General features: G+C 34.8%; 1 protein-coding gene across 6 annotated transcripts in view; it reads left to right on the top strand.

The window, feature by feature from the left end:
- Positions 1–13,261, top strand: part of LOC150080735 (uncharacterized) — an 856,799-nt gene that overhangs the window by 667,676 nt on the left and 175,862 nt on the right. For all 6 annotated transcript variants that reach the window (XR_016547438.1, XR_016547439.1, XM_090382087.1 and 3 more), the window contains 2 exons: positions 5,979–6,086; positions 12,488–12,619. Coding sequence is in view for 4 of the 6 variants with exons in the window: in XM_090382087.1 (XP_090238213.1) it covers positions 5,979–6,086; positions 12,488–12,619 (240 nt within the window). In the remaining 2 variants the exon portion in view is untranslated. The remainder of the gene's footprint in view (positions 1–5,978; positions 6,087–12,487; positions 12,620–13,261) is intronic.

The following is a 13,261-nucleotide window of genomic DNA, read 5'->3' as shown; positions in this document are numbered from 1 at the left end:
AAAGACAAAGAAGAAGAAGAAGAATGAAATTTGTGATAACTCAACAGATCTTTCTAAAAGAAACAAATAAAATTCCATGAAAAATCTGCCCATTTGGAGTTGAGTTATTTCACACAAACTGATGGTTGGACATGGTAAATATAATAGGAGATTTACACATTGGCAAATATGTCTTAAAATTACCATTAGAAGGAGGATGAGGGTGCATGAGGAATCAGTCTTGAGTGCAGCAAGACATATGTTATATTTTTACTATATAATATCGATGTAAATACACCATAGTTTAGCCATAAATTTAACTACATAAGTAGTGTAATGGCATCATTTGATTTTATTTCATATTGTGGCTACCTTCACAACGGGATACCAGGTATTGCACTACTTCGAATAAATAATGCTTCTCTAGTAGAGGAAACTACTGTTATTTATTCTCAGTGGGCTCCCCACCCAGACGCATTTCGGAGCTTGTTGGCTCACTCATCAGTAGGCGGGCAGGTGAAATGCATCTGGGTGGCGGTGCCCACTGAGAATAAATAACAGTAGTCTCCTCTACTAGAGAAGTATTATTTATTCGAAGTAGTGCAATATTTGGTATCTTGTTGTGAAGTTAGCCACAATATAAGATAAAATCAAGCGATGCCATTACACTACTTATATGGTTAAATTTATTGGTAAACTATGGTGTATTTATACCGATATTATATAGTTAATTTCACTCATAACATATTATGCCTTGTGCATTTAGTCCTCAAAAAGTTATATTTTTACACCATTAAAAGGTATACTTACTTGGTGAGGGGAAGACACACTTCTGAATATCTGCCTCAGATGTAGAAATACTTCGTCCCAGTTCTGTTTACCCTTGGTATCTTTCAAGAGGATGTTGACAAATTTTTAAAAAGTCAGTTAACATATGAAAGTGATTCATAATAACTGCAATGCAACACACCAACTATCTATAACTGAAACTTTATTAAAATAATAATAATATAAGACTGGATCAAATTTTGTAAAAATAAAAGTATACAAATAAAATAAAATACACTGATTGTACAATAAAAGTGATAAAATGATAGATAAACATAAAATACGAAATTTCACTATACAGAATTAAAAGCGATAAAAACAACTGTAGCTATCAGAAGCGACCTCCTCCTTTATCAACAGTAAGACTTAACTGTCACAGTACTTCCTTAAATAACCATGGGATCACTGCTCGCAGCACTTGTTATCATAGGAGCATGGGCATTATCCTCCACACATGCATGGAAACTGGAAATGGCTCGGAAGCATTCCAGTCCAAACCATTCATCCCATCCAAGATTATGGTTTAAAAGAGGGGATGAATACAGACTCCCCTGTCTCTATGTTATTATGGTATTATGTTCTGAACAACAAATCCACAAGCTCTTGATCCATTTACAGTTCCAGTATCTGTGCTATCAACTGCGACCACATTGCCAGGAGAAATTTGGGTGTCTACTATGTGAGTAGATAGCCAAATTTCTATTTGAGAGGAACAAGCATTCTGGGTGTTATCAGACACTCAGTCTAAAACACTGATGGATCCAATATCTTTCTATTTCAGAATATTTAGGAGAAGTCTGGTGGCCTGCCTCCCTAAAATCCACTCATGCACACCTTCTTGATGGTAAGATTTGTTACGTCACTTAGGTGGCAACGAACATGTAGAGTGGTTCTCTTCAAGATGCCTGGTCAGCATGAAGAGGAAAAGACCAAACCCTCCAATGCATGACAGCATGATGAAACAAATGGTCCTCAGTCCCCAGTGGCTTTCAACAGGATATTAGAGCTGGAAAAGGAACTAGAAAATGTGAATTGGAACATCATCGGTTTGTCTGAAACAAGGAGAAGAAATGAATCACTTATAAGTTTATCAAGTGGAAATCTGCTGTACACCAGTGGAAACAGTGAAAGGAGTGAAGGTGGAGTTGGTCCATAAAGATATAAAAAACATTTTGGAATTTAAAAGTACATCACCAAAGATGTCAAGACTACGGCTCAGGATTTCTAAGAGGTACAAGCTAAAGGTTGTACCTCTTAGAAGGGGTACAAGCTAAAGGTTATAATGAATTATACACCAACATCAAGACATAATGATGAAGAGGTTGAAGAAATGCACACAGAAATTGAGAGTCTTCTAGATGAGCAGAAAACTCACTACACTCTCATTATGGGGGACTTCAATGCTAAGGTTGGAAAGAGACAAACCAGTGCAGAAAAGGGGAACTATAGGAAATTTTGGAATTGGTGAAAGAGGTGAAAAACTTGTGGAATTTGCAGAATCTCGAGGATTGTCAGTAATGAACACTTTTTCAAGAAAAGGGTGAACAGAAAGTGGACATGGAAGAGCCCAAATGGATTAACAACTAATGAAATCGACTTCATCCTCACTAACAGAAGATATATCGTGAATGATGGAACAAGGTAAATGTTGGAAGTGATCACAGAATGGTAAGATGCACATTTGACATAGATGTAAGAAAAGAAAGGAAAAAACTGACTCGAATAAATAATACAAAGGTCTTTGAGATAACAGAAGACGAGAAAAAGCAGTATGTACTGGAACTTAAGAACAAGTTTGAGCTTCTGCAGACTACTCTGGACCAAGATATCGACGGGGAATATTACAACTTTCTGAAAGTGATAAAGCCCAAGAAACCTGTAAGTAAAAAGAAGTCCAAAGAAGAAAAAATTAGTCAAGAAACACTTGTGATGAACTGAAGACGACAAATGAAGAACAAGATAAACACTGACAAGGATAAAATTTAATATACTGAGTTAGGCAAAGCCATTAGAAAGGGACTCAAAGAGGACATAAGAAGATGTAACACAAGAAAAGTAGAACAAGCATTAAGGGAAAACAAAGGACGGACTTAAATCAGCAGCCATAAGCAGTAATACAGAAAGAGAAATGATACTGAAACTGAAGAATAGCTATGGTGTACTTATAAATAGCAGAGAAAGCATAATTCAAATAGCAGAAGACTACTATAGAGAATTATACCAGCAGCGGGGAAGATGGATTGCAAATTAGTAACACATACAACATACCTGATGGGGTAGAACATGTGTTGAAGAAAATGAAGAATCAGAAAGCCCTAGGGGAAGATGAAGTTACTATAGAGTTGTTAAAATTGGGAGGAAGAGACATGACACAAAAACTGGCAAGACTCTTCACAAAATGCATTAGAAAAGGTGTGATGCCTAAGGAGTGGAATAATGCAAACATAGTTTTGCTGCATAAGAAAGGAGATAAATCGAAATTGGAAATTATAGACCAATTAGCTTGTTATCCCACATTTAAAAGTTGTTCACAAGGGTCATTACTAACAGATCAGAAAGAATACTTGATGAGAATCAACCAAAAGAGCAAGCTGGCTTTAGGATAGGATTCTCAACTATGGATCACCTTCATGTAATATAACAGCTAATGTAGAAAGAAAATGAATATAAAACACCATTATGCCTGGCATTTGTGGATTATGAAAAGGCATTTGACTCCATACAGCATAAGGCAATGTTTTGGGCACTGGAAAGACAAGGCATAGATACCCCATATATTATGATTTTGAAGAAAAAATATGAGAACGCTACCTCCTTTATTAGACTAGACAAAGACAGTAGGAAATTTAAAATTGAGAAAGGAGTTCGACAAGGAAACACAATATCTCCGAAGTTGTTTACAGCTGCCCTTGAGGAAGCTTTCAGAAGATTAGACTGGTCGCAGAAAGGAGTCAATGTGAATGGAGAGTACCTAAACCAGTTACGATTTGCAGATGGCATTGTGGTCATAAGCCACAATCCCAAAGAATCAGAGGAAAATCTTAGTTAGTTATGTAGAGTTAGTAAGGAATTTGTACTAAAGATGAATATGGCTAAAACAAAAGTAATGATGAACAGTATGCCACAGAAAGGGATATAATGATTGAAGGAGCAGTAATTGAAAAGGTGGAGTCATATACTTATCTGGGACAAGTCATTAGCTGTAATAATGATAAATGGCTGGAAGTCAAGAGAAGAATAAATTTTGGATGGATAGCATTCAGGATATATAGTGGCATACTGAGGAGCAATATCCCAATTTGTCTGAAATGTAAAATAATGAACCAATGTATACGCCCCACCATGATTTATGGAAGTGAAACTTGGGTACTCACCAAAAGAGTGCAAGAGAAGCTGAGAATGACACAGCGAAGAATGGAACGAATTATATTGGGAATTAGACTGTTAGATAAGAAGAGAAACACATGGATTAGGCAACAAACTCAAGTAAAGGACATTCTTATCAAAACTAAAGAACTAAATGGTCTTGGGCAAGACACATAGCTCAAAGATATGATGACAGATGGACAAAGAAAATAACAGAATGGTACCCAAGAGGAGCTAAAATAAAACCGGGAAGACAACAACAGAGATGGACAGATGAAATTCACGAGTTTGTGTGTATTAAATGGATGGTCACTGCACAAAACAGAAAGAACTGGAAAGTTGCTGGAGAAGCTTTCACCCTGCAGTGGATTGAAAATGGCTGATGATGATGATGATGATGTGAGTAATCTGCTTACCATAACAGAGTTCAAAAGCTCAAAGCTTTGTTATGGTAAATAGATTACCATAACAAAGCCTTGGAAATATTAAATGATAGGACAACTTATAAGGTGACCCATAGGAATCCCTTGGTAGGATTGGAATGGCATGTCAACAAAATCCTGCAGGGTTGGTTGAATGCTGAGATTTCCAAAGACACCTGTTGGACACTTCATGCCATGGGATGCCAGTTGCCTAGATTTTATAGCCTATTGAAAATTCATAAGGAGGTTTTCTGCTTAGGCCAATTGTATTGTTTATGTCCTATCTTATCTGGATAGTGCATGCAGCCCTATGCATGCACTATCTAGATTTTTAACTGAACTGATATCTCCTAATGTAGGATGTTCAAACTTTACCATCAAAGACAGTAAGATACTTTGTGCAGTTTATACATGCTCAGGTAAATGAAGATGATGAGGTCATAGTGTCATTTGATGTGGTGTCTCTATTTACATGCATCCCCATTGAGCATGAGGTGAAATGGTATGCATGGCATTGGAGAGGGATGACACCGTAAGGGATAGGGCTTCCTTGAGCATAGAGGATATTTGTAGCGGTGCAGAACTAACTGTCTCTCCAGTACTACTATGTTATTTCAAAACACTGTGTATAAGCAGGGTCATAGTACAGCATGGGCTCTCCAATTAGTGCTGTTGTAGCAAACCTAGCCATGGAGGAGCACAAGCCTAAGATTTTTGATGGGTCTGCTTCTTCTCTCCCCCCATGCATGCATGGAAGCAATACATTTGCCGTTGTACATAGTGGAAAAGAACTTATAAGTTACCAAAAATGGGCATTTCAACTTGGCACGTTATAACTTAAGCTATGACTGCACCATAAAAAATCAAATAACCAACCAACCAACTTCAGTACCATATTTATATAATAAACCTTTACTTATTTACCATGTTTAATTCTTATTAGTGTCTGTGGATTGTTTGATAATCCAGTTAGTGGAATATTTTGAAAAGAGTTTGTTTGAATGATAATGGATACCTTCAACACACCAATAATTAAATACTCATAAATGCTTCTGATGATATTTTTGAACTGAGAATTGCTTCATTAGAGATATATTACTCGTGAGTGCTCATTATGATGGACTACTAATGCTATGAAGATGTTGCTATTATGCTAAAGCTTTGCTTAGGTAATAAACATTTTTTTTTTGGAATTTCAAAGATTGTATAAAAACACTGGTGTTTTACTACATTATTATCACAAAGATGATTTGGGTTCTTCTCTCTCTCTCTCTCTCTCTCTCTCTCTCTCTCTCTCTCTCTCTTTCTCTTTTTTTAATTTAAATAAATTCTAAGTCAGCTGTAAACATTTTCTTCAGTTTTTTTTTTTCTCCCTTTCTCTAGCCGTCCCCATTTGAGTCATGTGTCCCTTTCATGCCCAATGTGCTAAAAGTTTTTCTAGAGAATGGGCAGACTAAGTCATTTAAGTATGATAGTACAACAACTGTACAGGTATTGTAAAAATTTTCTTCGATATTATTTTATTTCAGTATTCTGTCATTTGTATTCTGATATCATGTATTACTACACATTTTCGGAAAAAAATGCTTTCAAAAATCTGAATGATTAATTGAAGAAATTATTGCCTAATATCCCTATAATTGACATTCTCAGCTTGTTTACATCTTTCAGTTCCCATTTTACTTCTAGGTAAACTTTTAAGAAAAGTGGATATATGAAAATACAATTAAAAAAAAAAAAAAACAAAAAAAAAAACAGTTATATCAAACTTGGTAATCAGTATTGTCTCTTCATTTCATTATAGTGCAATCAGTTATGATGTCTTTCAGTACACATGTGTACTTTACAATATATTAGAGTTTGCACATTTGCCCTTTTTAAATAAAACTTAAAACTGTGTATTCAGTTTGATTATACATGGATACCAAAGGGAGCAAGTTGTAAGGGATTTTTTTTTTTTTGTGACCCCATAGGGCCTGTTGACCATTCCTATACGTGGCAAGAGTAATGATCTTTTTGCCCCTATGGAAAACTTTACTCACATAACACTGCTCTGTGTTGAAATAGAAAGAAATTATATTTGCAATCATATGAAAGTACACATGACTTGCTGAGATTACCTTGTCTTATTCAAGTACAGAAGCAGGATACTATTTCAATAGAAGTATTGAAATAGTTTGAGAAAATAATGCTTCTCTGTATGTTTGTCTGCCATTACTATCTGGTAGCAATATTGTCTGTCCAATGATAGTGACAGAACATGAGCTTAGGCTCTTTTAGAAATGATATTTCTAAACAAGTCAACCTAAAGTAAATAATTTTGTTTTTAATTGAATAGCATCACCCAGTATGCAAATCCATTAGTCATTAAGAATTCAAAGGCACTGTTCGCTCGTTTTGGAACTATTTGGTTTCATCATTGGACAACATGTAGTAGCCTTAATTTTGCAACATTGGGCCAGGTGATCAGAAGGAAACTTCTAATTTTAAAGCATAACTTTTGTTATGTGAATAATGAAACCCTTGTGAGTGTGCTGCATGGGCCCAATGTAGCATTGAAGTGCAGAAGTATAACTTTCAGAAGTGAGTACTGTTTCAATGCAGGTATTGAAATTCTTTGGGAGATGGAATCAGATGGTTCCAAAACCAGTCACAACAGTGCCTTTTAGTTTTTAATGAGTAACAGATTCTCCTACTTGGTGATGTTATTTGAGGGGATTCACATAGTGATACACTTTTATATCAGGTAAAATTACATATAAATAGCCAAACTTTGAAAATAAAGGTTTGAAAATAAAGATCTGGAGTTTGCTGATAGCAATAAATTAGCAGATAAAAGGCTCGCTTTGACTCTCATTTGAGGGTTATGTTAGAATGCAAGTAATAGCAATATGACACAATTTGCCAGGAATTTGTACTTTTGCTGATACACTTTAATATCAGACAAAAATAGCAACAAAAGTCAGGGCCTATATTAAAGTAACAGTTGGGTGGGGGAATCCCCAAATTACCGAAAGAGCTTACTCCCAAGCATTCAATGTACTGCCAATGGAGCACGCTACTGTTGTGAGTAGTGTGCTTCATTGAACATACAGTTGTTGCTAATGAGCTATTACAGTTCTTGACAAACTATATCACTACGACACCTGATAATGGCATTTATAAATCTTTCTGATTTATAAATGCCATTATAAGGTGTCATTGATCGCAATTAGCTGTGCCTGTAGTCACATTCTCAATGGAACTGATCATATGAGAAGGCTGCAAGCGGCATGCCACACATCATTATATCTATGTATCATCCTCAAAAATACTTCCATGTGCTTCAGTTCTTATTTTCACATCTACATGACTGCTGATTGGAGTGATCACCCAGGTTCTTTAGACCTAATTCCATCAAGTATATATGGGATGTTGTCCTCCAGTTCCTTTTATCAGCAGTCATGTAGATGTGACAAATAAGAAGTTGTCCAATACCTATTTCTTCAAACAAACACTTACTATGTTCTTTAAGCCAGAAACAATAATTTATTGACACAGAAACAGGTGAGGACTAGTCACTAAGGTAGAGATCTTAGTGACCAGTCCTTATCTGTTTCTGACGTTAGAGACTGCACCAACATTACTAAGCAGAATTGACTGGAAGAAAGTGCACAAAATTCTCTCCATTTTTGTCATGGTAATAATAAGATAACTTTACAACTAGTCTTTTATCTCAAAATCACCTGTTATAGCAAAAACAATACAATTATTAAAGTAACGTTCATTCTACTCTTTTAAACATTAATGCTTTCAATGGACTAAAATTGAACAGCCTAACAATTGCATTGCTTATATGTGAATTGACTATAGTGTAGCATGCTGCATTGTTTCACACATTGGGATGAGAGAGAGAGAGAGATGCTTTACAAATTAAATTACAACTAACAAATGGCATATGTATAAATTAGTAACAAAAACAAGGTAAGAATTCTACAGTTTATAATTTTTCTTGGGAGAAATATGCCTTTCATATGTCATTAAAAGTTCAGAAAGCATCACAGTACTTCAGTGATAGATTTCAGAAGAGAGTCTTTCATTTTTAATTTTACTATTTTAATGTATCACAAATATTAATTTTTTTATAAAACAAATTATTATGGCTGAAAAGAAAACTATAGTCCTGAATTCTTGTATAGCCTCAATCATATTATTCTGAGGAAACATTCAAAGTTACACTCTCCTCCCTTGGCACCTCCGTAGCCAGGTGGGAAGGAGCAGCAGTGCGTAGCACACGCTTCTTGATTAGACCGGGGTTCGAGCCCGTCACCACCAGATACGGAGGATGAGGAAAGGTCAGGGAATGACCACCGCATTTCCCGGAGCAATATGGCCTTAGTTGCTAATGCTCCTAAAAAAACCAAAACAACAACAAATACTCTCCTCCAGAAATTTACATAAGCTATAAATTATTCTGGAAGACTGTATTACCAGACCTCTTCAACACTCTCATTAAGAGCATGATATTGCCTATCTGTTGGGGATAATCAATGCTCCCTATTAAATTTATAGCATCCTCTTCTGTATATAAATTAAAAGGGAGCATTGATTATCCCCAACAGATAGGCAATATCATGCTCTTAATGAGAGTGTTGAAGAGGTCTCGTAATACAGTCTTCCAGAATAATTTATAGCTTATGTAAATTTCTGGAGGAGAGTGTTTGTTGTTGTTTTGGTTTTTTTAGGAGCATTAGCAACTAAGGCCATATTGCTCCGGGAAATGCGGTGGTCATTCCCTGACCTTTCCTCATCCTCTGTATCTGGTGGTGACGTATCATTTTCATATAGACATGAGCTAATTTGTATATCTGAAACATGACATGCATTACTCAAAAGCTTGTGCACAGTACTGTTGTATCAAAACATAATCTATTTCCATATCAATTTTTTTTTTAAATTATTTATATCAGTTATTTTGCAAATTATTGTACTCTTATCAGTTATACTTTAACCTTTGCCCACTAGTAGGGAACAAAGTGTCGTGTTACCAAATGTATGCTAGTATTTAATTTATAATATTACAAAAATGATATTATTGAAATAAATATTGCAATAACTAAGAAAATCATACAAAAATGTTATAGCCAATTGCATCATTTGTATGTCCCTGCAGTGAGCCGAGCCTATTATCATAGCTACAATCAATCCACTTGTATTTAGTTAGTATAGTTGCATGAAAGAAGCCTTGAAAGATAGGCATGTACAATTTCATTATGTACAATTAATGATCATGTACAATTTTATTGAACATTTAATAGAATTATATATGGACTAAAGTATAATCCTTTTAAGCTGTGAATAAAGGAGTTCATTTAAAGATGCATAAAAAGTTCTTACAGATCCTTCATAAAGAATGTCATTCCAGAAGGCACACTGAAGTAAACTGTTGCAAAAATTGCATTGTAATTATTCAACGGTTTGTCATCTGTTGATGATTTTTTGAGTACAGGTAATATAAAGAGAAAGGCAAGGGGAAATGGCTTTCTCTTGATGGAACAAAAAGAAATGTTTGGTGCTCAATTATAGTAGAAGAATACTAACTGGACTTACAGTCAATTGAATTAAGTAGTTTTTTCTGTATGGGTCAAATTTTAAATTATTACACTGGAGATCAGATGATGTTCCTACCTTCTAAAAATTTATAGAAACAGAAAGTCATTAAGGCTGATGTTCTGTGTAAACAGAATTTTTAGTATACAGGCTTCTACTGCAGTAGACAAACTGTGAAAGCAGTTATGAAGAAATCTGTTTTTTGGCATAGATTAGTTGTTGATATTTTATTATTTTTGCAGTAGAACAACATTATATAGGTTTTTATAAATTGGGACAAAATGCAGTATTTGATATAATTTTCAAATAAGCACTTTGCTAATACGGTGTTAACTAAAAAAATATCATTCTGTACAGCAGTGTTATAATACTGAGCAGTTAAATTGTCAAATTTGGAAGCCCTTTTCCATCCCTTCCCTTCCTTTTTTAAGTTTATGCAAAAATGCTCTAATTAGTGACAAGCTGAAAACAATTTTTTGTATTATATTCATTTATAGATATTAGTGCTTTCAATGGACTAAAATTGAACAGCCTAACAATTGCATTGCTTATATGTGAATTGACTATAGTGTCATTAAGAACATAAATTTTTGAACAAATTTGAAATTTGAGAAATGGGATTTTCTTATTTGTTTGTTCTGTTCAAACAGGAACCAGGTACAAAACTTTCTTCTGTCATCTAGTATAGTCGGGTCATTTGAAGTTATTAGTATTAGTAGTGGCAAACAATGTAAGAAAGCAAACTATATGGCATCAGCCAAAAAAAAACCTTTCAATTTCACCAATCCATCCCCTCCAGTAGTTTGTCTAGTTCCTCCTTGAATTTATTCATGTTATCTAGTTATGATGGGCATCAGTCAGATACAACATCATTACATTTAAAGGGTATAGTTTTAAAATGGTTTTCACAGGCTGGACTCTAATGAATCCACAGGACTGAACTGGACAGGTTAGATTCTAGATAATTCATTGGAACAACCAGGCTTGACCCTAGATAATCTGCTGGATTGGTGTAACACTAATGGGAATCTAGATCAGCTAGCATAGTCTTGCTGCCTCTATTCCAGCTTTAAAGTTGTTTCGAGCACTGGAGAGAGTCCTGGTAGTGCACATACAGAGGTGAGCTGCTGAGGTGATGTTATTTTAAGAAGGCAAATATATATTGTGATACAGCAAAACAGAGTAGTAGTGTACTGCAGATCTAATGAATGCATCAAGTGTGATGATCAGCTTGTATGAACACTTTTCTGACCATCCCTGAAGTCTATCTAGGTCATTCTGAAGAAGCTCTGCTTGGCGGTGATAATTAACTACTCTACCAATCTTTACATCATCTGCAAATTTAGACATCACATCCTCTATCCCTTCATCATTGTCATTTAAGAAAATCAGAAACAGCAGTGGTCCCAATACTGATTCTTGGGGAACCCCACTTCTTACATTAAACTGAGGAATAACCATTTGTCAGAGCCCTCTGCCTCCTGCCCTTAAACCATCCTGCTATCCTTCTAAGGATTTTCCCTATGATTCCAACCTGTTTCAGCTTATAAACTAATTGCTCATATGAGACTGAGTCAAATGCTGTGCTGAAATCCAAATAAACAGTATTGAAATTATTCCCTAAATCCAGCTCATGAGCGACCCTGTCAAAATAGCTAACAAATTTGTTAAACATGATTGTCCTTTTACAAAACCATGCTGCGTGTCCTTTAGAATTCCATTTCTATCCAAATGATCCTGAATTCCATTCTTGATCATTGCCTCCATGATTTTCACTACTACTGAAGGTAGACTGATCAGTCAGTAATTGCCCACTACACTCTTAGAATTGCCCTTATGTATTGGAGATACATTGGCACTTTTCCAATCCAATGGAATCTCCCCCCCCTCTACTAGTGTGACTAGTAGAGAAATGATAAACAGAAATCCTAAGATCCTAATTTAGAAACCAAAATTATCGAAGTCTTAGAGAAATCTCTTATGGTAGTACTTCTTATTAAAAGAGCCTATTAAGGGATTGTCACTTTTCAGATTTAATCAAAGTGATCTTGAATAGATTATGATCAGTTCAAAATTATTCCTGTTTTCTCTGGAAATTTTATTTGTTTGTCACTTTTTTTATTTTGCAAAATAGACTCATGAAATTCTGCATGACAAGCATAATCTCAATCCACTAAACAACATACATTATGAAATCATATCCTAATCAAATATATAGTTTGCATTTTTGTATTTATTAAAAAATAAAATGTAGTTGCTAAATTACATAACTCCTCTTGTGATTATATCTTTATGTTGCACAGGATGTCCTTAATGCTTTACAAGAAAAACTTTCTATAAAATGTGTTGAGCATTTCAGCTTAGTAGTTGAACACATCAAGTCCCTAAGGAAGAACAAATTATCTATTCTTGATCCCAGAGATACATTGGCAAAGGTAAGTTGTGTAAAGAATAGCATCTTCTGCAAATAAAATAATTTTAACTTGTGTGTGAGTTGTCTCAAAAAGTTTTGTGAATTATTTGTTTTAATGCTAAAAAGTTTGTTTTGAATTTCCATTCAGTGCAACAATTTACAAAGCAAGATCTAGTTGTAATTCTCTGTCAACCTCATTTAAGTTTCTTTTACATTTTACTTTCTACCATCTACAAACATCAGTAACAGTCTCATAAAAATTGCTGTTTAACATCAGTCATTTCAGAATCCAGATATTTTTCTTTTCTGTTTATAATATAATATGTGTGTATGTGAGATTTGTGCAACAGTATTATTAACTGCACACCCGAGTGTTACTTTTTAGTGAATTAATTCATTGTATGAGTTATTAAAATTCAGATTTCTAATCAGTGTCATTATTAAATGAAATTGGACTCAATTATCAATAAATGTGTGCTCCAACTAGATTTTGTTAGAAAGAATGATATTGGAACCCTCTTTCCTTGTTCATGTTATTGTTATATCCAATCCTCTGTGCATTTTTTTTTTTTTTTTTTTTAAATCTAACCCAGGGCAGGGGATCACATCTGGTGAGTATGGGCTTGGCACACCCAGGGCATGCTTTCTCTCTCTCTCTCTCTCT

Source organism: Mastigoproctus giganteus, chromosome 9 (genome assembly GCF_048544385.1).
Source record: "Mastigoproctus giganteus isolate SK-2022 chromosome 9, ASM4854438v1, whole genome shotgun sequence".
NCBI lineage: Eukaryota > Metazoa > Arthropoda > Arachnida > Uropygi > Thelyphonidae > Mastigoproctus > Mastigoproctus giganteus.
The sequence above is the reverse complement of the archived record's forward strand: the minus strand, read 5'-3'. Positions and strand labels throughout refer to the sequence as shown.